This window comes from Nyctibius grandis, chromosome 9 (assembly GCF_013368605.1).
Source record: "Nyctibius grandis isolate bNycGra1 chromosome 9, bNycGra1.pri, whole genome shotgun sequence".
Taxonomy (NCBI): domain Eukaryota; kingdom Metazoa; phylum Chordata; class Aves; order Nyctibiiformes; family Nyctibiidae; genus Nyctibius; species Nyctibius grandis.
The window spans coordinates 25,498,952-25,525,366 of NC_090666.1; the positions used below are offsets into that span (position 1 = coordinate 25,498,952).

Here is a 26,415-nt window from a genome sequence, read left to right on the forward strand (position 1 = left end):
GTGTTTGTCGCTAGATTTAAAATGCTCTCCGGAGTGCTGGTAATGAGGTTAGCCACAGAGGCAGACTGGGCAGGGAGAGCATTGTGATTTAGGGTGCGTGCCAGACCCCCTGGGATTAACTGCGGCTTTTGAAGTGAATGCCGTGCTGGGGCAGGGCCACGTGCTCAGGCTGGAGCCTGTCCGGCCTGAGGTGGCAGGACAGTGTGCGGGTCACAGGATTTAAGCCGGCCCCAGGGCAATGGCGGGTGTTTGGCAGAGGGTGTGTGGTAGCACCTACAGGCTTATTCAGCCCCTTTGGCGGGGGGCGGGCAGCAGCTACGCATTTTCTGACTGGATTTAAAGGTACACCTGCCAAAGCCTGAGTAACAACTATGGTGATGGGGGGTGTTTGTTAGTGCGAAGGTGTGCAAGTGTGGGCAGTGTGAGTGCTTGTGCAGCCCCGAGGGTGCATACTTGCACACGGGGGGGTTGGTTCTTTTGTTTCAATTTGATTTATGGCATTGTCTCTCAATAAACATGTCACACCCCCATGCCTCCACCCTAATATCCCCTCCAGCAATAAAGCTGTAAATCACAAGCTGGCTCAGTCCAGGGCTGCTGTGGCTGAATGTGGGTTAACAGGCTGCAGCTGGTCCCAGGTGAGCAACTCAGGGACCGGGGCTTTTTGTTAAAGCCTAAAAGCTCAGAATTGCACCGCCTGGTACAACACACGCACGCACACACACACACACACACACACACACCACACCCACACGCGACATCAGTGTTCAGAAGAGAAGGGTGTTGCTGGAGGAGTTAACTTCAGTGCAGTTCAGTGTGGGAGCATCACTGCCCCAGGGGAGCAGGGCAGTCCTGGGGTGCCAGAACAGGGGGGGTTCAGGTAGGCTGTGATCCCGGGCTGCTTGACTTTGGAGTCTGCTCAGCCTTTGCCCTCCCCTCACTGACTCTCCTAGTGACAACCTTGTGCACAAGGCTGTCCCCGAGCAGCATCCAAGGTCACTCACTCCGCCAGGACACGGGGAGTCCAGTCCGTGTTACTGCAAGTGCTCAAGCCCTGGTGAGCAATTCACACATACACAGAGCTTTGTTTCATATTTTATTGAATTTCATTTATATTAAATTAAAAATATATTTCTGACAGATTCATGTAACAAAAAGGCAGAACAGTTTTCAAATTGTTCAGCTGGGATGAGCGTGGGTTGATGCAAGGTGGGTCGCAGTCTACATTTGCCTTAACAAACAGATAAAGTTCTAACCCCAAGGACCGTGAGGAGAAACTCAGGACTGCACACGGGGCGGGGGGAAATATAACCACACAAAGAGAAGATCCACAGGTTTCTCCCCAGCCTCCAAACAAGACAAAAGGGGAGGGAAGGAAAAAAAAAGACAAAAACAAGAAACCATGAAAAGAAGGGAAATGATGCTAAAATATGTACCTAATATTAACCCAGGTCAGTAAGTATTTTACCAGTGCATAATCCTCGATAGCTAAAATATGAGAAAGGAAAGGTTAAAGGAACATTACGCCACACACAACTGGCATACCCTACTGTGTAAGCAAGTGCAGAAAGTCTGAACACACCACAATAGTGCTAAAACACAGAATCACACAGAATGCCAAAAATGTTACTGCTAACCAAAACCAGAGGGTGGGAGGGACAGAAAGAAAAGGGGAGGAGCGGCTTAAATCACAAGCAAATTACCTATATACAAATCAACCCTAAGGACAATTATGTTCCAAATAATGGTGTCCACAAGGAAAATAAAAGCAACATTATCCTTATTTACAAATGCAACTAGCTGTGTCTTTAACAAGCTATAAAAATACTATTCACATTTTCAAAGTAACATACAGTAATTTTTGTATATTTTTTTTTAATTTTTGTTTCAGAAAGGCAGCTAACTCTGAACGCATCACTGCAAGAAATGAGTGTCTTCCCCAACACGCTGATGCTTCTCTTCTTCTGAAGGTACTTCAAAAGGCAGAAGTATTGTTGTTTTGTCCCTTTGCACTGTGAGAACAGGGAGAATTGGCTACAACGCAGCCCCTCCCCACCTCTGCCTCTCGCTCACCTCCCCGCAGGCGGCAGGGCCCCGTGAGCGTGAGCACGGCCCATGGAGGCAGCCACCCCCCACGCCACTAGCACGGTGTCTCGCAGGAGCTCGGTGCTATTCCTGCATTGCTGCCCAGATGGGGCTCGGCCTTTGATTTTGAGGGGACAGTAATGTCGTCCTCCGGGCCTGGGAATTTGAGCCTCATCAGAAAAGAAAAAGTCAATAGTTCAAGACTGCCAGGTCAGGAAATACATTTTGGGTATCTCTGTCTTCAGAAAGAGACTGCTTTTCCCCCTCCATTTCCCCTCCCTACACCAGGGCTGCTACCTCTTTAGAAATTCCAGCTTACGGTGTTGGGGAAATTGCAAAAACTGGGAAAAAAAAAGGATTAAAACCCTAGTGAATAGTGTATCGAATATGTGCCAATTTCCAACGTTAAAATGCTATAAAATATTACATGTTTTCATTGACCTGCATGTTCCTCATAACATACCCCACCATAAAAAGACAAGTACCCAGCCACTCCCTTCAGCCCCCCTCTTCACAGGAACAGTGGTTTAGTGCATTCAAAGTTAGCTGCCCCTTACACAGCTGCTCAGTTAATAATCGACCCATTTAACAGCAGTACCAGTTTATGCTACATATGTCATAGTACCTTACCTCGAAAGAACGGCATACGTATCTACACTTACTTAGAAAATACCCTTCACAGTTTGTTACTGTGGTTATCCCAAAAGGGTTTAGTCTTCGGAGTGCTATGGACAATACAGTGTTTTCTCCCTAAGAGGGCTCAAAGGTCGGGCAGGGCACGGGGACGGTGGCACCGCAGGGACCAAACCACTGGCAAACAGCGCTCGCGGCCAGTGCACGTCAGCGACAGCCGATGGCTCGATGTACGTGCGCACCCTGGGCACACCTGGGCCACCGGCGGGAGGGTGCTGTGCACGATGCACCTTTGCCCTCGTGGTTTCATCCACAACATGTCTGGAACATGATTTCATGGCTTTTTATTGGGGAGGGGAGAAGAGCTGGGACGTAATTACTCATGCTGCCTAACACCTTACAGATCTCCCCTTAAAACCCCTCTCTACCAAGGTCCACAAAGTGCTCTCTCAAAATTAAATAATAAAAAAAGGAAAAAAACCCAGCTCTGACTCCTCTTGTTTCTTAATCGGGACAATGTCCTTAGGTTTCCCTCTCACACTGTCTCCTGGTGTGTCGGCACAGACCCCAGTGGGGGGATGCCGTGGGTGGAAGCACCTCTTCAGCCTGGCTCTGCTTAGGAGACGCGCTCGGCTGCAGTTCAGGCAAGTCCCACCGCCACCGCTCAGACCTGAACACCCCCCCAAGCCTCCCCGGGAGGGTGCTCTGCAGCACCCAGACCTACAGGCGGGTCCCCGCCATCACCACAGTGCCACTGACAACAGCCTTGCCTGTCAGTTGTGTCCCCAAGGGCAATGACCCTACCAGCACGACGACGTACTCATCCACACAGCGGTACAGAAATGTGACCTTGCACTAAAATAAAATTAAAACAAAGGTGGAGACATGGAATTTTTTAACATTTTGAAGTAGTGCTTCATTGCTGTTATTTATTCCCCATTTGAAAGCCCCGTTTGTAACAGTGACCTTTCCTACCTGTGTAACTTTTGGCAAGAGCCAGAAGACCCCACCCCACATAGCCCTGGCTTTCTAAAAAAAAATTTGAACCCAAATCCAAGATTTTATGTAATAGCTGAGATGTTTTGTTAGCAGCAGAGGTCTAAGAGCTGTGGGAATGAGAATATTGCAAGTGACAGAGCTAGACATGAATGGCTGCACAGCCTTCACGTAACTGCCAGTAGTAACACCTTTTGAAAAACACTGGCCGAAGGGAACGCGAGGTGATACTGTCCCCTTTAGGGTGCTCTTTAAGAGCCAAAGAGGTGACTGATAACCAGAGGCTCAGCTCTGGTTCATGCTAAAGCCTCTGTTCCACCAGCCACCCTCAAGCCAAACAGCCTTCAAAGCAGGCCAATACCTACCTGAGCTCCATAGTTCTGACACGTGATTGGGGAATCGGGGTGTAAGCCCCATATCGCCAGTTGTGCAAAGTGAGGGACAAACCCACCTCAACAAGTGAGCGATGCCCTGGCTGTGAGTCCCCGGGGCATCTGTGTTACTCCTGTTCCCATACTTACGTCACAGCTAGTGCTTTTCACCCCAGCTCTGTCTATAGCCCTGGAAAGAATCAATCCACGGAGGGTCAGGGCCAAGCTGGTCTTTCAGAGTTGCCATTTTCTTTGCTTCTAGGCTGGGATTGGTGGTGGCTGAAGTTGGGGGAAACGCTCCCCCACTATAACTCCCTCTCAAATCTTTAGTGCAAACTGGTATCAGATCAGTGGCAGGTGTACAGGCTGCCCTGCCCCAGCACCATGTCTACACGAGTGCCCTTCACACGCAGCCTCTGGGCTTACCAGCTGTGGGACAGGAAGGGAAAGGTATTTCCCCATTAATCCCAGAAATAAATGGAAGGAGATCATTGCACACAATTCCTGCAGCCAAGAAATGCATTTTCTACCAAATAAGTGGTACAACCGGGGTTAACGCAACCTTTCTCTGTACGAAGGGAAGGATTTCTGGGCTGAGCTTAAGGTACCTGAACCAGACCCACACAGTGGCTGGCTCCTGGCACCAATACTCACTCGGATTTATATCCATTGCTTCCTACCTGTGAGAGATGACCTGTTTGAAAGCGAGTTGTAAATACTCTATGTCTGAGCGAATGGCCACGTAAGAATCCCTCCTGGCTATTTGGTAGAAAAATTTGAAAAAAAAGCTGAAGGAGGAAACTTAGAGTAGTTGGTTTCAGTCAATTATGTTACAGCAAGTCAATCCGATCCAGCATACACATCTGTTTGAAAAAAACCCTCAGGTAGATAATAACATCTAAGACAAGAATCACTGAAAGAGATTAGGAAAAAAATAAGCTGTTTTTCTCTTCCATTTAGCACATTGCTTTGTGCCTTGGACAATGGCTGATACACACACGGGTATCTGCTCTTGAAAAGTTAGTCCCTGCTCTTCTGTCATGCAGCTACGATAAGGGAAAGGAAAACATTTACAAATAGGAGACTGCACTATAAAATCCATAAAAACTGACCGTGCAGTGTACAGACACAGGGTATTGCAGAACTTGAGAATTAATTACAGCCAGACAAAATACTTGTGCTGACGCTCTCACCTGCTGCTTTGTGCTGACAAAATGTATTTTGTGTGTGGAAATACCTGCTTTCCCCCCAAACCTGTAATTACTCATTAAAAGCCCTGACCCTCATCTTTCACACCACAGTCAGTTGAATATTTGCCATGACTTTGCCATGAACATTTGTCCAACTGTTTTCACCAAGCCAGCAGCTCTGCCCACCAAGGCAAACAGGCGAGTTAGGGCCAGCCACGTGTTTCTGCTGATCAGAGTAAAGCAGCCAAACAGTTCTGTTCTCTGCTTTTGCTTTAAACTTTCTTTGGCGAAGAGGCAGCTCAGAGGCACTGCTCTTCCTGAGGAAAGGCGCACACTTACAGGCTCTGTGCACAAGACCCCTGTCCTGACTGGGGAAAAGGATCCGCTCAGCACCACGCAGGCCCCTGCGCTGCCCTGCACAGCAGGAAACAAAAGGGCCAATCTACGCAACTGCAACTCAAACCAGCAGCTCAGAAATAAAACAATGCCCATTTGTGAAGCTGCAGTCTGTTGAGTTTCCCATAATCGTGAATGACTGTGTTCATTAACCCTTTGTTTGCCCTCTGCTATTCCAGACGAAGCTAGCACAGCTCAGCCTGGCTGCCTGTCAGAGCCTCAGCGGAAGGTAGCTTCCCTTGTGGCCTTCATGCCGCCTCACTTCAAGGAACCTCTGCATTTCCATGCTACTTATTATATCACACCCACAGTCAATAATTAAAATGAATAAATAATTCAAGTTTTGTAAGAAATAAAATGTTAAATTGTTAAAAACCACAATTATTTACATTTTGATTATTCGACGGGCTTGTTTCCAACACCGGTTGGAATTACCAGAGAAACAAACAGGCCTCACCTTCCGTTAGCAGCTACATCCCAGCACCGTCCCACCTGGGTTTGGAGGTGTGCATGCTTCTGCCCCAGCAGCCTTTGAGTGCACCCCTTGGAATCCAGGATTTTATTTTATTTTTTCTCCATTAGGAGTTACTCTGTTACAAGACTTGTTCAGGGACAAATCAACCCCTTTCTCCACCTATCTATGTGACCAGGCTGCTGCTGCGCTGAAACAGGACATCCGCAGTCCTGTGCCGCTCTCTATCCCCAGGCAGGTTGGCAATTATGTCCCAACCTGGCAGACATTTGCCCGTGCTTCAGATGACACCCTGTGAGCGCTACCACTGGCAAACCTTCCCTCAAGGGGTGTCTCCAGGACCTCAGGCCACCCCTTCTGTGCCCCCAGCCCCTGCCCAATGCCTGCCTCTGTCTCCTGCCAAGATCATGAGGAGTTATGGGAGGGCACCAGGAGGAGATGCGCGATGGTTTTGTAGCCATCTATCCCACTTTAGTGGTCTGCTGGTCATTTTGTTCTGTCACCACAATCCATCCTTGATACCATTTGACCCAACATCTCCTTTTAATAGCTTCAAAGACCTGTACTTGTTCTTGCTGTTTTCAGACTCTTCAGCTACATACTCGGTTTACAGGTTTAATATCCACCCCACAGTTGATTCAAGCTGGCCTGAACAAACCTGATGCAGAAACAGGCTGTTGGCTGAACCAACCTTGACCTAGTGATCATATACAATTTGTTTCCCATCTACAAGAGAAAAACCAACCCAGGTTTGAAATCTCTTCATACCTTTGTCAAGCTGACCCTCAACCACCAAGATTTAAGTAACTATTGCTTGTTTCTTACTCCTTCCTTTGCTTCCCTGCGATTAAAGGTGACAAGCTGTTGAGATGGCAGGAATTTAGAGGAGCTTGATGCCATTTCCAGACCCCTGGTTGTTGCTGGTTTTGTTGCCAGGTTAGGTCACCCCAAAGATCTCGACTTTAACAGTACTGAAGCACATAAACTGAAATACTGTTTTATCACCTAAGATTGCCATCCATCAGGTATTGTTTCTTCCCCTTTAAAAGCCTTGATGGACAGAGACATAGGCAGATCTTCAAAGGTACTTAATAGTTCCTTAAGATTTTCGGTGGGAACTAGGTACGCAAATGCTCTTACACACATGGGTCTTGGCAGGTCAGGAGCGAGCCATCAGTGTCTCCAGCCCTTACGCCTCCCTTCCCAGCTCCATCTGCCTCCGGTTGCTAAAAACATCCAGAACTCTGGCTGAAAGATATTTCCAAAGAGGAGCAGACCGGGGGGTGGGGTGGGGGTGTCTGTCTAAAAACTGAGGCTGATGAAAGCAAAACTAAGTGCAAGGAGACTGACTTATAATTATTTACATTTTTGATGGAAAGCTCTGCAAGTCATGTGCATTTTGACTTCTCAAACCTCATATGCACCGTCTTCTGTGCCAGAGTAATCTTCCTTTTAGAAACAAGTATTCCGTACTATGCTGCAAGCCAGAGCAAGACATTTGTCTCCTCTGATCCCTTTTAGGGCTTGCTCTGCCGTCCTTCACACGGCAGCAGTAAGAGCTGGTTGCTCGGTCACTGTATTCTCTGAAGCAGTCGATGCAATGGCCTCTCAGAACTGGTAGACATTGTTCCAAAGACTTGATTTGCTTCATTTTGGCATTCCCACAGTCATCCTTTACATATAATTCATTATTTTTAATTTAAAATTATTATTTTGTATTTTGCTGGTCACTTCCATATTGCTTCATTCAAAATCCAGAAAACAGTTCAAATAAAATCGGAGCTTAAGTGCAAACTAACTTTCCAGTGAACGGCTATGTGCATTTTCTCCAGTCCAGTGTCTGTCTTCCAGTTTAAAGGACCCTTCCCACCACCACCCCACAGAACACCAGCAGACTTCATGACGCCTATCAAACTCTCCAGTTCTCCACCTTGTCCTCAGTGTTGCCTGACAGCATTCCCAACTCCCTTCATGATCACGAAGAAGAAAAAGAGGGAAGAATTGGTTTGGGTCTTTTTATGTATCTACAGTCAGCAGGTATAAAACAAGAAAGCAAAGCTTTTTGCATACAAATCTTAGTTTCTTGACCTTTTAGCTTCAAAGAGAACATGTTGGAGGTGTGGTTTTGTTACTCTTTTCTGAAAGGGTTTTTATGTTTAAAGTGTTTGTCATGTTGGCCCATATACAAAAATGGTCATGTCATGTTCCAGTTCTGAGCAGGAGTCTCTGCGGTTATGAATTGGCACAAAATCATGGTGTGGCTCGGAAAAAGGGTTTAGGTGTGTATTAGAGTCACATCATCATTTCTTGGAAAGCCACGATGAAGATCTGAACGATTATGAAGAGCCAGGTTAGCCATTTTCAGTTGCTGGGATAGAAAGTGTTAGAGAAAGAAATTGGACTCTCAGTCTCAATTACTATGCTATCACACATGATATAAAAATTGTCCATTTTTCCCCCTAATGGAAACTGTATTGAGATTTCCAGGAATGCTGTACAGACTCTCATCAGCTCCTGCTGAAAGAAACAGCCTCTCTGTGGCTTCCCTACAGTGTCTGGGTTGAATCACTGACAACTAGCTCGACAGCAGGCAACACTGCCACTGGCCTTTACTGGTACTGTCTGGCTTCTCTGAGCGTCCGACCCACCAGATCTGCAGAAAGCGAGAACCGCCAGGTTGTACACGCCTTCTTTCAGTGTCTTTCCTTCCTTCCTTCCAGGTTCCCAACCCAATCTGCAAACAACTCCAAGGCATTCTTTCACTTGGAAATATCAAAAATGAGTGAACTGACAAGAAGAGGAAGCTCATGGGAGAAAGAAGGCGAGGCAGGGAGGGATGGGAGAGAGAGAAAAGGAGAGCAAGAGAGAAAGAGTGAGGCAGCTAGAAGGGGTTGCCTTTCCACTTCCGTAAGACTGCGGTCACTACACCACTGTATTTCGGTGTCTGTAGGGCGGCGGGGGCAGCACAGTGCCAGGCTTCAGGGAGAACTCGGAGAGGTATTCGGGATTCTCTGCCACAATGGGCCGGATCCGTCCATTCTGTTTGTAAAAGTATTTTGTGCTGTACTCTTGCAGGTAGTCCGGGTGCTGGAGGGTGCTTCGCGGGGGCAGGCTGTGATTCCAGTAGTCTGGGTTGTCAAAGGCCTTTTTGGCTTTCTCCGGCAAGTTGTTCTTCAGGTACTCAGCATTTTCCAAGGTGTTTGCGAAAGTGTTGAGGTACAATGGCTCATTCACGTACTCATCCTCTGCTTTGGGCTGCCCGTTCGGAGCGTTGTGATACTCCGGGTTGTCCACAGCTTGGAGATCTCCATTCTTTCGTCGGGAAACAAATGGGTTCTCTTCCACTGGGTTTAGGTAATCTAAGGAAAGATTAAAAATAAATCAGCAAAGAGAGGGAGGAATCCATGCATGTAGCAAGCACCACATGTGCATTACTGCCAGGTTCTGCCAGAAGCAGTACTCGGACTTGTGCATCCTTTCACCCCAGCCACTCATTCCAGCAAAGCTGGAAACTAAACTACAGCTCTCGCTGAGCCACAGCCCATGTGTCTTGTTTGATCCTGAGCTTCCCCTCAGAGTATGACCTACAGAGCTAAACATGCCGAGCGACTTCTGCCTCTGCTGCTGACTCTCTCGGCAACCTTGGACGTATCAGTCAAACCCTCTGCTCCGCAGTCTTTCCATCCAGAAAGCTCTACAGAAATCTTAGTTAAGCCTCTCTGCACAAAAACCATCCCCAAGGGCTAACTTCTAAGACAGCTTCATTTCTAACAGAACAATTTGCCTGATTAAAAACCTTCCATCCCTGAAGGACAAAGGACCTCGAAGCATTATGAAAAAAATTATTCAAATGAGCCCTGGAAAGAGTACAAGAGAGTCTCACATCAACTCCAAACCAGGACTTGGAGCAGGTTACAGTTGCTTCAAATCACTTTCTATGGATTAACGCCACAAAAATTTGTAGCTGAACTGCAGAGAGGTTTTAAAGCACATGGAGCTTGCATGGAAAGCTAGGCTGCAAGGGCTGTTGCTGAAGAGTAGGGCCACGAGTGCACTCCCACAATTGCTATTGCCGTGGCTCAAGCCCCAGGACTCCTTCCATTTCCACCATGTAACACAAAGGGTAAGTGGCTTCCAAATTCTGAAGCAAACCCAGTAGTTACTTGGCATTTACATTTGCATTAATAATTTCTTTAAAGCTAATGCAAAGGTTTGAAAGCAAATCACTAATGACACATTCCCTCACATCTAAATGATCACTGTCACCATTTAAAAAGAAGGAAACGAATGACGGCAACCTGGGAAGCGTAGCACTCTGAGCTGGCACAGATCTAGGCAAACTCCACCTTGCAGTGATGGTCTCTCTGAGGCACATCTTGTTATTTCAATCCTAAATTTCTCTTGGGTATAAAATGCCAACTGTGTGTATCAGTTCTGTGATACGTTCAACATGACATTTAGCAAGCACAATGCCATGAAGACAAAGATCAATAAACAAAGCAGAGACTATGGCTGGCCAAAGATAGATCCTTTTCTTGGAAATAACTAATGATTTCTGTGTGGATAAGAAGGAGGTTTGGGGTTTTTTATTCCTCTCTCTTATTATTTCTCGGAAAGAAAAGTTAAAGGGAGAATTACCAAACTTGACATTTTGGCACATTTATCTTTTCTAAATAGCAAATTAAGCACAGAAAAATGAATCCCCATGCAAAGAAATATTAACCAACTCAGAATGTTTCAACCTTGCTGGGTTATTCAATAAAGCCATTTTTGGTGAAAAGCTGCTGAAGTAGAAAAAGAAAGAATGCAGTCAGACTAGAGCAGGAGCTTCTCTGGAAAGACAATTTTTTACCTGTTTTAGGTTTGTCTCGCATCGGTGTCATGTACCCGTCCTCATCCAGTTCTCCCCGGACGACCCGCTCGGGTATGAAGACCGTGGGATCAGCGCTGTACCTCTGGGTGCTGCTGTCCTCTTTTGCCAGGGTTGCCACTTGTTTTCGTAGCGTGCCATTACAGCAAGTATCTTCAAAGATCTCTGCTGTGGCCCCTTGAGCAACGGGGGCTTCTGGTATTATGCAGCCAGGCGCTCTGTACGGCATCGGCACTTCTGCAGCATAGCCACCATCTCTATACACAAACTGGTTCTGTTGAAAAAGAAAAGGCAGCATGAGAAAGGAGGCTCCGAAGGGAAAGAAGATTCAACAGCAAGTCATCTCTGCGGCTCCTGTGCCCTTCCTGCCACGCTTGCTCCGTGATGTGTTTCACTGGGCCGGTGAAGCCTTGTCCATCCTGCAGACTATTGCCTTTCCAGCGCTGTGGGATCCGCAGCAGCACAGGCTCTGTCGTGGACCAGCAAAGCATCTGTCCGCCCAGTGGTGGTTAGCCAGCTTCCCCTTCCAGGGAGACACCATCGGTGCAGTGAGGGGAGCAGGGAAGCAAGCTGGCTGCTCAGGGCTGGAAATGGGGCAGGTAAACTTGTCTCCTACCTAGACATGTGGAGGTTGGATATACACAGCTACAAGAGGCAAACACGGTATCTCCTCTTCTATTACTTTGGCAATCTGCCCTGATTTCTGAACAAAACCCTTAATCCTCATGTTACGGAAATCTCCTTCTGCAAAGGGAACTGGGGATAGAGGACATCAGCATCTCTGAACTGTGTTTATTCCTCGGGGGCCCTACTTTTAGGGTGTTCTGCAGTGACAATCCCATGGTCACCCAAACACTATGTAATTCCATCAGGTAGTGCATTTCAGGCTGGTGAACTCTGTATTGGTACCTCAACTCAATGGCTCAACTCAACCTACCATTTTGCTTGTCAGCAAGGGCGTGCAAGGAAATTTCGACATCATGAGCTATAAATAGGAAGGGAAAATGTACAGATTCATCCAAGCCTGTTACCTAAATGCTTTTTCAAGAAAAGTTGGCAGCTGGCAGAATTTTGGTTGTGGGTCCATAGAGCTTGCACACGAATCCAGGCTGAGTGTAGAGATCCTGACTATTTGATAGCTTACACACACATTTCATTCACTGTTGGCTTTTAGGCCATTTACGTAGGAAAAAGGAAAATACGTAGTAAAGGAAGGACGAAAACCTAAAGGATGAAGGTTGAATGTGAAATACTTACTCCTGACATAGGGGTGTAGGCAGGAGGAGGGCTGTGTCCAATTTCACTCTAATAGGAAAGAAAAATGGAATGATGGATACGTAATAAGAGGTCACATGAATGAAACAAGTCACATGAGCTGTATGAGCTAACGGGGAGAAACATGCACATCCGTTAGATTTCCTAACTGAATCCAAAATTCAAAGAATTCAATCATGGCAAATGTCTCACCAACATCAACAAGCTGCGTGCCTCACCAGCCTTAGGGAGGGCTACTGAGTTCCTCCTGCTGGGTAAGGGTAAGTGCCATGTTATGCCTGCTGACAGCTGTATATCCTGCAAATGTCATGAGGATGGAGCCAGGCTCTTCTCAGTGACATCCCTTGACAGGACAAGGGGCAATGGGTGCCAGCTGGAACACAGGAGGTTCCACATAAATATGAGGAAAAACTTCTTTACGGTGAGGGTGACCGAACACTGGAACAGGCTGCCCAGAGAGGTTGTGGAGTCTCCTTCTCTGGAGACATTCAAAACCCGCCTGGACGCGTTCCTGTGTGACATGATTTAGGTAATCCTGCTCCGGCAGGGGGATTGGACTAGATGATCTTTCGAGGTCCCTTCCAATCCCTAACATTCTGTGATTCTGTGATTCTGTGAAATGCCTCATGTCTAATTTTTGGAAAGGCAGATTGTACAGAAAGAATGATAGACGGTGCACTCAACTTCAGAGAAACTTCAGGGCAGGAGAAGTGCAGAATGCATTTAGCTCCAAGCCAAGGCTTCCTTTCCAGGGACAAAGCAGGAGAGGGATAACTGGGAGGACAGGAGGGTGCAGGGCTGTCATTAGACTGTCACAGCTAGCTTAAGTGTCACAGGAAAAACAGTCCCTAGGCTTTGGTAAACCCAAATAGCACAGCAGCTGCTGGATTTCAAGACTCCAACGTGCCATGGTCCTGCTCTCAACATATGCCACCCTTCTAATGTTACCTCTGTATCACAGGCTAAGGGGTTTTACTGAGAAGTCTAGAGGCCGTACATCAAAGTATCCACGCAGAGACCTTCATTTTGATGCTGGTTTCTGGAACCATCTTACACTGCCCTGTGGACCCTGAACTGCTCTAACATCATGAGCACAGCAGCTGCATTTATATTACTGCTACTCAGAACTGTCCTGTTTTTCATTGAGGAAAATCAACGAAACAACCCTCTATTTTTCATGTGTTTTTCTACTGCCAAAATGTTATTTTTGAGACTACAAGTTCAGTTCTCCATAACTACTTTGTTTCCCTTTTTTTAAAAAAAAAACTTTATTGCATTTCCCTTATCTCCTGTTTGGGGGAAAGAAAAAGTCAGGGTTTGAAAAAAGGTCTAAACTTGAGATAAAGTAGAAGGAAAAACCCACCGCCTCAGGAAAGAAGTCTAACCACCCTGAGAACACTGTACTTTAGAAGATACCTCATTCATCAAAATCTGTTTCAAAAACGTATCCACACCAAGAAACATACCAAAATTAAAAGATGACATTCCTCCTCACATAGTGAGGATTGGATGTACTACAGTCAATCCTTCCCTTATAAACTTCTCGCCAAAATATCAGGATGGAGATGGTGGTCACTGTCAAATATCTTACTTCATAAAGGAATGTTTTGTGTTTAAGCAAAATGCCTGCGTCAGGAAAAACCTTAAAAACAAACAAACTTTTTTCAAGTGCATGCTGCCTGTCTGAAGATCCTTTTCTGGTAATCAAAAATATTTGAAATATCCCCCGGGAATCCTCTACCTTCATGAAAAGCTCCCCAGCTTCCTTCCCTCCTGCCTGCAGGCTGCGAGACTCCAAAGAAGGGTGTTGCTTCCTTTGGTTTCCAAGGTGGCTACAGCCCTCCCCACTGTATGAGAGTGCAAAGAGCTGTAGCAACACTGTGTTAGTATTATATGCAGGGGGTTGGAGTTTGCTGCTGTCCACTTTTCACAGACACGAAACAAGTGACCGTAACTACTCCTTTTCTATCCAGTACTACACCGTGCTGTATCACACACCTTTAATGTACTTCTTTCTATTTTCACAGAGGCACTCCCATGAATTTCAACTTGTGGTTCATTAATTGTGGATGAATAAGGGGAGAGCTGTCTTGAACTAGTTTTAGTTCAGAGCCCACAGCGATCTCTTAAGGGTAACTTAGAAAAGCAAGTCTTTTGTCAGTGGGCTTGGCTTCAGTACAGAAGCCTATGCTCCTCCGCCAGTAAATGTTTAGATGATTAGCAACTTAAATATTGTTCTAGGATGACCACATTATCTATCCATGGGCATGCTTTGCTCCATCCTCATCACAAAAGGCTAAATCCACAGTCCTATCTTTAGGTCTTCTTGGCTGTGACTCTAACACTTAAATACATACTGTGCAACTGTAACAACATAACAGGCCCTCTTAGAATAGCCCTGTCCCAAGACGTCAGGAGAGAATGGACTAGCATTAATACATTTATTGCTATTTTTGCTGACAGACCCTTCCCAGTCAGTGACTTGCCAACCAAGATCACAGTAATGGTATTTTCTTCATGCCTTCCCTTTAGCCTCTGTACTAAACATAGATGTCTTGCAACACCCTTAACACAGAACCTTACAGCTTGGCTCTTCTCCAAACCGCTGGTGGCTGCACACTTTTTATTTCTTTACTGTTTTTTCCCATGAGTTAATACCCTGTGGCCACTATTCCAAAAAAAAGAGGCAAAGAAAACAGCTGTGGTGCCAATTAGTGGGGCTGAAAATGTGATATAATTGTTTAAATGTCTTCAAATTGCCTGCTAATTGCAATGTGATGTCACCATTTTGTAGGCTTCCAAGATAAGTACTGAAAGCCTCAGCCAACTCTTATTGGTCAGGACATGAATCACACTGTGAGCAGAAAATACATTTGGACCGTACCAAGTAAAACTTAAATAGCTTGATTTGTATGTGTAATCCAATTTACTTTGCTGAGGCTTTTTTTTTTTTTTTTGGTTGTTGTTTTTGCATCTTAAATACTATCTTGAAAAAAAGAGCTGATGTTCCTTTACTGAGAAGATGTAGGTTTTTGGATTTCTGATCCTGAAATTCTGACCTGAATGACCAAGAGCTCTACCTTGTTGAGCTGGACAGAGACTTCAGAGGGTGGTTGCTCAAAGACCTCACTACATAAACCTACTTAAAAAGTTTCAACTTGCATACTAAAAAAAAAAAAGATTACACCCCCGTTTTGACAGTGTAATATGCATTATAGCCGTTAGCGCTGGAGCGCACACATCCATCAACATTTAAACTCTAAGCACCCTCCAGAAGGAGCCTAGCCTTTTTAACTGCCCATGAGCAGCCCTAACCAGAAATGCCTGAGATTTCATTCTTTATACCACATGATTGAATTTTAGGCACAAACATGACATCAGGGAGAAAAGATAAAAAACAAGCAAATGTCCCCTAAAGCCTTTTTAGAGGCCCTTTGGTATTAAACACCAGTGACATATCAGCTATTATAACCACTAACGTTTGTGTAAAATGAGCCTTGATAAAAGAGAAGTAAATAACACTTTTGTGAATATTGGCTTGTGTTATTGCTTTCTATTCATTAATTTCATTTTCCAATTCCTTGCTTCTAAAATCTCCCAAAGGCAAATACCTCCTCCTTTATAGCAGGGACATAATATTTTCTGGCCGCATGTTAAGCTATAATGAAATAAAAGCCTTGTTGGGTCCTGCTGCTCATATTTATGTAGTTGTGTGAATATGCCTCTGCCTTGTCTCTTTTCATTTCAGTCTAGCGTCATGCCTAGAGTACGGCACCCAGAGCTGTGTTCCTCCCCCTGACTGCTCTACAGCTCATCTCACACCAGCCCTATGGTGACCAAAGCTGCCTTCAAAGCTGCATCCACAGCAGATTTCAGGTGGAAGAAATGCTGAAGGTACTCAGTGATGTGATGCTGCTGTGGGACTATGGGTGGTACAGGACTATCACCAAATAGAAAATAAATAAAGCTTTATTTTACAGCATGATCTGGTACCCCGGTGCTTTGGTTGCTAGCACAGCCTCCCAACAGCACCCTTGCTGCTGCAGAGCTGGTTTTCCTTGTCACCCACTGAGATGTGCACACAGATTTGATAGGATTGCATAGTTATTACTGTTTCTTGTTCTTAAGCAGCCTGCTAAGCTGATGAGACTGAAAGATTTAACTTTACTAAAGGCAAGGCTCTGCCAGCATCAGTGTACACACACGCATGTTTGAGATCACCCTGTTACTGCTCCTGTCCACATGAAAACCCAGTTCTCTTTCACTCTCCATCTGCTCTTGTATGCAGAAAGCACCAAACCGTAAAGCAGGAGTAAAACACTCCCACCTTCTCACTGGGATGCTCCTTGCCTGTCCTGTTCAGGGGCGTCTCACGGTCCACGCTTCAGGGAACTCGGTGATTATCTGTTTTGAACAAGCTCTGCAACACTTCTTTGTACCAGTTCAGTCCTGGGCTGTGTGCCCCCAGAAATAACTCACTTTCCTCCTTCCCCTAGAAACTGTTTACCTGATCTGAAACCAAGTCAGTATCCAGGCTCAAGTCACCAAACTGCAGCCTCCTAACATACCAGGCTGAGCAGACCTTGCTGCAAGCACCAAGATTTCAGCAGTTCTCTAGGAAGACGGACAGCTGAGTTATGCGAGTAGATCTGAATAATACATTTGGGATGCTCTGGTGGGGCTGCAGGCAGAGCACATAACACAGTCCCACCACCCCCAAGCAAACTCCAGCTACATTTCAAGGGAGCAGCTTAGTATTTACAACTGATCTGAACTGAAATCCAAATAGGAAAGACCACCCCAGGAGAGCAGCCACCTCTGCTCAGGAGCAGTCCTGCTTCCCTCTGACCACAGAGCTAACAGCTTACTCTGCCCTGCTTCAGAGAGCCCACAGCAAACATGGCTGAGACGAAAACCAAAGGAAAGAAAAAATGTGTACCACAAGGTCACTGTGTAATGTTAAATAGAAAGGAAATGCTGTTTGTATAGTAACAGCTAGAAGGCTTTGCAGACCTCTGGAGATTTCTGGTCCTAGCCCCTGCTCAGAGCAGGCCCATATATAAAAAGAAAGGATTAGATGCCCCCCTCGGCCGTTACAGTTAAACCATATCTGTCCCTACATCTCGCAGCACCTGACACAAGTCTGGCATTCCTCATGCTCTGTCTTCTGCTCAGCCTGGGCTCCTGACCCTACATAAGAAAACTCCATTCCCCAGTGGGCACTTTCCTCTAGGACTATGAAGAAAAGTTCCCATTAGCATCACTGCCAAGTGTCATGGCTTGGCACTAGTATGGGTCATTTCTGGCACCCGGCATCATTTCAGCACACAGAAAAACAATCACTGCATACTGGAGCTGTACATCCTCTGAGACTGGTTTGGGATATGTTGTGTGTGTGTCTCTTACACCACCTATTTTACAAACAGCAACGTGGCCCACCTGAGTTAATGTAGCAAGACAGGACGTACATTTTTCCAGTGAGAGGAAACAGGAGTCTATTATTCAACACCAAAAATAAAAGGCAGGAATAACATACACAGGTTGTGGACAGTAGCAATGCAACAATTTATAATGCCCTTAGTTCAATGGCCTTAAAGTTCCATTGGGGATCGATGAATCTTTATTGCAAATGATGAAGTCCCAGTCCCTTTTGCAGCACTACCGTTTCTCAGAATGTGTGTAAACATTTTAACTTGAATGTTGATACACAAGTATAGAAAAGAATATATGTACCATCCTATGTGAGCTAAAGTGTTTGCTCCAGTCTCCGATGACTGCTCCTTCCACAATCAAGACACAAAACATCCAGTTTAGACCAGTGAGGGAAAAAAAATAAAATGAAGAAACAAGGAATAAGTCTTTTCTGCATGTAAGTTTTTTCTGCACCTAAGCTTTTTCTGGTCGCTGTTTGTCAGAAGAGAGGTAAGATTTGCAGGCAGCCTAAGCTCTAACTCAGTTCACACAGGCTGCCTGTATCATCTGGATGTGCCAGATCACATCCTGGCAGTATGGTGGGTTTAAGACATCCCTCAGCTTGTTCAATATCAGTATGGACATTTCACTGGTGACCAGCTTCAGGTGACTTGTGTAAACTTTCTCTTGCACAATCTTCTCTCCTAACAGCTCTCTGTTTTCAGACATATAAACACTTTTAGAGCGGTCCATATGCAGTGTGATGCCCAAATCTGAATACAGCCTTCTAGGAGTAATTTAGTCTGGACTGTGAACGATAAATGGCATATATCACAAACAAAACATGCCTAACAATCTTGGCATAGTGGTATATGAAATGACATACCTAAATATCGCACAGGGTATTTCCTGTGCTGTTACTGCAAAATACCAGATGTACACCATATATTTTCAGTCTAACACTTCCCCAAGTAGAGGAGTCAAAGATTACATGAAGACCAATGAAAATAACCTGTTAAAAGGTACATGATGTGGCCACAAAACTGGCACATCCAGGCACACTGACAGGGAAATGTAGGTGAAATGCTTTTCCATAGACTCATCTCCTATACCTGGGCTGGGAATAAAAGCATTCTCCTACTGTATGGAATCAAAAACTCTCCCTGGAAACTCCCCTGTCCTCCAGACCCTGGAAACCTTTGTCCTTCCAACTTCAGAACAGCTGGCAAACAGACTTCAGCTGGCACAATATATAATTTGATCTAAGCATGACAGAAAAATGAAGATGCAAGAATTCATTTTCCCTATTATTTTGTATTAACGCACCGTGAGTGTCACACAGACAGGAGAGCAGGAAGAGAGACAGTTTGCATGTGTCTATTGTTCCCTTTCAATCTCTTTTACTCCCATATCACTCCTGTCACCCACGACTAGCTTTCTGTCGCTCCTTTTTTAATACACTCTCCAAGACGTTTTGCAGTAAATGGCACCTTCTAACACTAGGCCAATTCCCCAGTTTGGAAGAGACAACATACCATTTCCTAGCTACTCTAACAATTCCTTGGGGGAGAGAAGGGTCAAGGTGCAGCCCCTGCTCGTATGCTGTAGCATCTGTCCAAAACACAGGAGCAGCAGCAGCTCCTTTTCTGTACAAACCTCTAGCTTCAAATCCCAAAACAGGGAAAGGACGGGGAATGGGACTAAAACAACACGGTCATGATTTGTGATTGCGACATGGCAGACAAAAAAAAAAAAGGCACAAAAGAAAGTTGATGAGGAACACTCGGAGCGGCAGCCCCCTCCTATGCTGCACGCTGCATCGCCATCTTCCCCAGTCTGTTTTATACAGTAATCAAAGGATATTCTGAGCCTCTCAAAATGCCATCAGCCCTCATTGAGAATGAAATAGAGCACATCTCCACTGAAGCCTTTACAGCAGTAATCATTACAGCATGCTGGCCTGAACAGGGAGCTCTTACAGACAAAGATGGGTTTTAAAAATAAAATAAAAAAGCCTTCCTAAAATCTGAATAGAAACTTGATGATAATCTCCCAATTTTATTATGCAAGGGGGAAAAGAAACCCATAATTGTGCACTCTTGGTCTCTTACAGCAAAGAATAGGCTTCTTGATGAAACGCTGAGTTGATTTAGAGCAGGGCTGAGGTTCTGGTGGCAATAACACACTGGAAGAAATAACCATCCAGCTGATTTGGATAAAATAATCATTTTTTAACATTCTAAATCTAAACTTCACCAGTTCCTCCTCCCACTTCTCCCCACCACATCTTTTGGAGAGTCTAAAAAGACTATAAAAGAGTCTAAAAGCTGTAAAAATAGCATTGAGATTTTTTTTTTTTCCTCTCCCCTACCACAGCATTTAACAAGAAAGGCAGACTCTTTACTGTGGCTAACAAAGGGCATTTTAGGCTGTGTTGGCATTTATCCCCATTGTGTGTATGTTTAGAAAGTACAGTATTTGGCACAGGATGCTCCAGAGTCCTTCTGCTACCTCATGCTTGAAGTGCTCTCACGGGAGTGCCATTGCCGTGGGACACTGTGGACAACGCTCTCTGGCTCGTGATGAGCCCCAGTGATCACGGGCAGACAGATGCTTAAATCACAACTCCCTGAAGCCCCGCCAGATGCATTTCCAAATCATGGTCCCTTGTATTTTCAGGTGCTTTTATTATTTTAGGAAAATCACAAATACAATTCCTCAGAAACTGACATTTTTCACTAACAATTACTGTTTCAAATCTAGTCACTGAAGGAAAATTTTCTCTCAGCTCTCATAATTATTTCCTGACTCTTAGTCCACTTTTCCATCTCCTGAATTATGTAGAGTTGTTTAGTTTGCTGTTTTCCAAGAATGCCTCATCAGTGCAGTGTAGAAATATTTATTACTTACTCTATATCTATCGACTTCTTTTCTTTTCAGGAGAGAAAAGAAAATACATCAGCTGTGAGCTCTCTTGACTGTTAAAACAGCCAGCAGCTATTCATGAATTAAGCAGATGCTGCCTGATTTAAAACCAGTTTATATTAAAGCTCAATAAATTTACATGTCGTGCATCAAGGTTTGAAGCAATACACAGCTACAGTCTCTTCCACCATTTCCATTGAACGTTAACTTGCAGTAGGCCTCATGAGGAAGCACTGTGAGCTGGTGATTTGTTATTAAATATATATTAAATTTGTAGAAACCAAAATGCCATCCAACACTTTCAGAAAGTCTGACTCTAAATCTATACGTCTGAATTCAGGAGCCTGAATGTGACAGCAAACAGCTAACACATTTAAAATATTTCTGTTTTAAGGCACTTGACCTGCAAAACCATGAGGCAATTTGACAAGGTGGTCCTGCTAATCTATTCAGGCTGAGAAGGGCTTACTCCTTGAGAAACACCACTGATTGCAGCTGGCTTGGTTGCAAAGCAAGAGACTAATTGCCATACAGAACTTTCAAAGAATTCTCTGTGAAGAGCCCGGCATCACCTATTCTGTTTGAGTCCTCCATATGAATTTTTTTCCTTTTTCCTCTGGCAAACTTAGCACATTTTAAAAAGGTATTTAAATACTCATATTCTCAATATAGATATTTTGTGAGAAGCTTTCCTTTTTCATGTAAATTATTAAGACTGAAATAATTTTTCATCTAATGCATTTTACAGTGTATTTTTGCATGTTTATTCTTCCTACTTCATTCACCCTGAGCACTGAAATTAGGCTGACTAATATCAGTCTGGGTTCACCTCCTGCTTTTCACGGACAAAGATGGCCTTGTGCTATGTGCTATGTCCAACAAAGACTAGAAATAAACACAGAAGAATTTCCCAGAGAAAAAAAAGTTACAGTAGGTAAAATATTTGTGATGGTTGACTAGACACCAACAAAATACTAACAGCTACTGAGAATTGTTTAATGTGAAAGGCAGAGCAGAACAGACAGGAGCCTCCTACCACCAGGATGTCATTAAAACTTAGGGAAGCAGAAAATGGGAATTTGAGAACTTGAAAGAGAGACTTGGTGGGACTTCCAGAATTACTCTGAAGGTCTAATGGCAGCAACTGCAGTATCCAGTATGCTGTTGCCTAGACTCTACTAGGAAAATACACAAAATGTAGTATTTAATGGAAGACATACAGAATGGACTCATACAAACTTTCCTAACTAATCAGGCAGTTTTTCAATAAGCAAGAGAGCTAATATAGAGATAGTGTTAGTGTAATCTTCTGAAATGTTATGAAACTCTTTGATACAATGTCTAGTTAATTTACAAGTTCATCTGTTCTGGCAGTGGAGATTTCATTGCAACACTTGAATAAGGAAGTGACAGAATCTAGTAGAAAGGTAAAAAAATGACTACTAAGATTTTCAGAGTTTTTAATCACCTTTTAAGGAGAAGGAATTAAAGAAATGGGATAGAAATAAATAAAAAAGTCCACAACCTGAAAGAGTGCAGTAATAAGCATAATTCCTTAAATTAGGAAAGACTTGATCATATTATTTTTGGGAAGAGATTGCAGAAGCAGAGGGGTGGCAAACACCACAAACAAACCAAATAAAAAGGAGATGTCAGTGTTGTCCTTCTTTAACAACACACACGTACAAATGGTATGATCCCACTCAGCCCCTTAAGCAGGAAAGATTTCTGATAACTGGCAGCTCCTTAATCCAGCACAAAACTGGTTGTGTGGCGGACAGTAATAGGATCCAAATGCTACTAAAGAGTCAGCATTAACTGCCCAGTGAGACTTTTCTACACTGTGATGTATTTTCCATCCCATCTGATACAATCAAGACAATCTTTCTAAAAGACAAACTTCACCTCAAACAGAATTTCTGCACTTGATGCAGAAGTTAAGAGACAAGAGACTCTGGCCTATGTTATGCCAGAAGGTTAGACAAAATGTGTGCAATGGCCCCATCTAGCCTTGGTATCTCTTCACACAATTTATCTACTGAGTTTGGGATGAAGCAGTTTTACTGCCATCAGCCCCATGTGGCCAGGACACGCCTGAAGAAACAACTAACTTAGAGCTTGGGCAGGAACAGTTAACTGCCGTTTCTACAGAAAAAGTGGGGACCAGCAAGGCATCGATTACTACTAAAGCCTTGCACACAAGTAGAATCATAGACAAATCATGACTCCCTCCTGCTGCCGCCTTTGCCAGGAGGAAAGGATGCTATAACCAACTGCTAGCTCTCCTCACCTCTCATACCAGCTCAGCTGTGCTGGCACACTGGGAAGTGCCCCTCCAAATTCTGACTGCTCTCCAAAATCCCTCCTTCCAGCTGTAACTGAAGATGGCGATGCTTACAGTCCCCCACCTTCCAATTTGCTGTATTTCAGTACATAAAGGAGGCCGTATTAGACCTCAGATGTGATCTTCTACCACCAGAGCACTGCAGGTGCCTAAGAAATTCAGCCCCGTTACTTAAAAGTCTAATAAAAGTCACTTAATTCTGGTAGCAATCCCTACCCTATGGGTGAATAGTCCCTATTGTCCTTGATAACCTTTGGAAGGAAAGATACCATACGCCACACTGATGTGAAATATGTCTGAAAATCACTAACAACCACCTCTTTTGTAATCTTGTGATTTGAAAATAGCTACCTTTCAAATTTAGAAACCAGAACAAATTAATCATAAAGATAACTTCTTGCCTGGTTTCTCTCTGGAGTAATCTTTTTATACACAGACATATACAGATGTTCAGCCATGAAACACTACCAGATCTAATGCCGCACCAGGCCTGCTACAACGGCATAACAGACACTACTCAGGGAACTGAAAAGTGGCTGTTGGCATACCAGAGTCTGCTTTAGCCAAGCAGAACGGTCTCCCTGGACATATGAATTAGACATCTTTGAAAAAAACAGCTTGATATTTAATTGCAGGTTTGGCAGGTGCTTCCATGATATATAGCATATGGAATAAAATTACAGGGAGAGTATCAGTGAGTAATAAACAGTATAGACAGTTCTCATCAGGAATTAGCCAAGGATTTAGAGCAAATAGCATCATGGGGTACGCAGAGTGCTTTCTGTATTAGTATTATCTCTGTGCACACAGGACAGTACTTGTTACAAATACCTGAGTGAATCATCTAATGGCTGTGAATGTAGGACACTCAAGCACTAGCTGGGGTCCTGTGCTCATGGAAACACTGCCGAGGATTCAGCTTATCTCTCAGAAGCACAGAGCTTCTAAAACTCCATATTTCTACAATATCTCTAGACAACGGGAAATAAAAGCTGGAAAAAGCCAAAGAGCTGAAATTGCAACTGAAGAGTTTCAGATGCAATGAAAGAATTCAATTTAGCTTAGGATGCTAATTTTTATTTAAAAGCTGCATCAATCTCAGGCTGGTCTTCATAACAGAGGGCACTGTTATGGGCTAGAGCGTGTGCAGGCTTCTGCTCCTGGCAGTACAGGTCCCAAAGACATGCTAGTATGAAGCCAGTGTAGGTGTGATGGATATGCTGAAGCTGTGTCTGAGCCTAACAGCTTCATACATCTCAGTAATCCCTGAAGGAAGAAGGATGTGACACTTCCTGGGGGCCTGGAAACTCCCCCCAGAAAGCTTCCCTCTTTCCAGTCTTCTTTCCATGGGCTGCAGCTCTGTGCTATTACTTCATATCCAAATAGCTTTTTTCTTCACATGGGAGGGAGAAGGCAGGCAGTGCCTTAGGCAAACCTCATCCAGTGGTGCCCCTCCCAGGCAACAGGCTGCAAGGATTTAGGACCGAGATCACACACGAGAAACTTCAGAGCTTTCCTTAGAAAGCAAATTCTCTTCCTCTTCCTTAATTCCCTGACTTCAAAGCCCAAGTGTGAGGAGGCTCATGATCTCCCTGCTTTCTTCCTGCAAACTTTTGTCCCCAGTAGAGCTGTGCTGCTGGAACATTCAGCTAAAGCTGTCAGTACAACACGCCCCTCAGAGAAGGAGCACAATACTCTGCCATCACATAACCAACTCCTTCTTCACTAGAACTGCAATCAGAACAACTAAGACAGGAAATACAGTATCTTTCATGCTTCTGATCTCTGAAAATGACAGGAAGATCCTGTAGCTGTTTTCTGTGTGTTTTACTTCACCAAATTGCTTGGCAATCTCCCCATAACATTTAATTTGCCAGACACAGTGAACACAAACTACCTAAGCTGTATCAATTCATTTGGCATCTATGGCTGTAGCAGCACCATAATGAGTTTTGTGTAATATTAATATTCACTACACCAAACAAGCATAAATCACAAACTATCCAAAGGAAACACAAAGACAGAATCAGACAACTGCAGACAGAGAGCTCTGACAGCATTTCAATTCTGTATGATCCTTGTAGCTGACATCCATCTGTACTGAACTGTGCACAGCAGATGCACTATTACCTTGAAGGAGCTACTGTGTATTTTGTTTTAAAGCAACACGAATCTTTACTGGAAGAATATTTAATGTACCAAGAACCTGAGTGCTTCAGAAAAACAACAGACAGGTATGTAGCTTTCTGCACAGAGAGGAAACAAATGTACTACAAAAACTACAAAAAAACCCTCTCTTCAAAGGAACTGAGGAGTGCTAAGATGCTACGGGGCTTTCAACTTGGCCCCAAGCCCCTCCAGCAACAAGGTGCTGTGGCCTTCCTGCAATCTAGATGTACCTGCCTATATGGCAGTACTAGCAGTACATTTAGGAGATGCAGAATTGTTAGCAAAGCTGAGACTGAAGCTAATCTGAGACACTGGACAAGCATCAAAATTCTACTGGTAATCCTGTTATGGGACAGGAGTCAGTGTCCAATGATACCAGCAAGTGCTATTATAAATCAGCTGGTTGTTCAATGGCAACTTCTTTGCCCATCTCTTCTTTTGGCCTTAAAAATGACCCCTCCATAAAGAGGCGCCTACAATAAAGAAAAACACTGTAAAGATGGAAAGAGTGCAAAACTACAGAGCTGGGTGCAAGTCTTCTGTCCCCCAGCTGCCCTCTCCGAGGTTGCCTGGGTCAGAAAACTTGGCTTAAAATCTGAAAACTTTTGGCAAAGGGTAATTCCAGATTTAAGTGTTAGATTGTCATATGATGCCAGAGAAAAATTCCCAGCAGTCAGAGTTACAGAAAGAAGGATACAGTCTCACTACTGTTGTTCAATTGAATTGCAAAGCAAAGCTCCCACTGACTTTAGTGGTACAAGATCACAGTCTGAAACCAAGATTGGAAATTGTGAGCTGCGGAGAGGAGATGTCACATCAAGAATGTGATGGAGCCTCTGTGTGGCAAAAATAAAGGCACAGGGTCTCTTTCTGCAGCTCTGCTGAGTTCAAGGGGATCACGTGTGTGCAAGCAGCTGCAACAGCGTGGTTTGAAGTTGAGCTAAGGCTGGGAGAGTTACTTGAATTTTCATATAATAATAATAAATGCCTGTGTTTGTTTTCCATGAATATCCCAGTGAGCACGTTGGCTGCCCAAACAGCACATTTTAAATAACTCTTTCACAATATTTACTCCAGGATTTTTGTTGGAATTAGTTCCCTCAGCTCTAGTGGACTCCTCTGCTCAGCTGGCACTACAGAGGGCAAAAAGAACTGTTGAAAAGGCAAGTACATTTTCCTACTAATCCTTTCTCCTTTAAAGGTGGCACAGTGTTTCCAGCAAATATGGGAGTGAGAAGAATATAGCAAACCTTATGGGTCTCAACCCTATGTTGGTG

At 44.4% G+C, this 26,415-nt stretch overlaps 1 protein-coding gene across 3 annotated transcripts in view; it reads right to left on the minus strand.

Moving 5' to 3' along the window:
* Nucleotides 1-1,083: 1,083 nt before the first annotated feature.
* ERBB4 (erb-b2 receptor tyrosine kinase 4) overlaps nucleotides 1,084-26,415 on the minus strand; it is a 660,540-nt gene continuing 635,208 nt past the window's right edge. For 2 of the 3 annotated variants that reach the window (XM_068408108.1, XM_068408107.1), the window contains exons 26-27: nucleotides 10,996-11,287; nucleotides 1,084-9,502 (exon numbers count right to left, since the gene is read on the minus strand). In XM_068408108.1, coding sequence (XP_068264209.1) covers nucleotides 9,066-9,502; nucleotides 10,996-11,287 — 729 coding nt within the window. In that variant the 3' untranslated portion in view covers nucleotides 1,084-9,065. Of the gene's footprint in view, nucleotides 9,503-10,995; nucleotides 11,288-12,270; nucleotides 12,319-26,415 lie in introns of all 3 variants that reach the window. The other variant, XM_068408106.1, reaches the window with a different exon arrangement.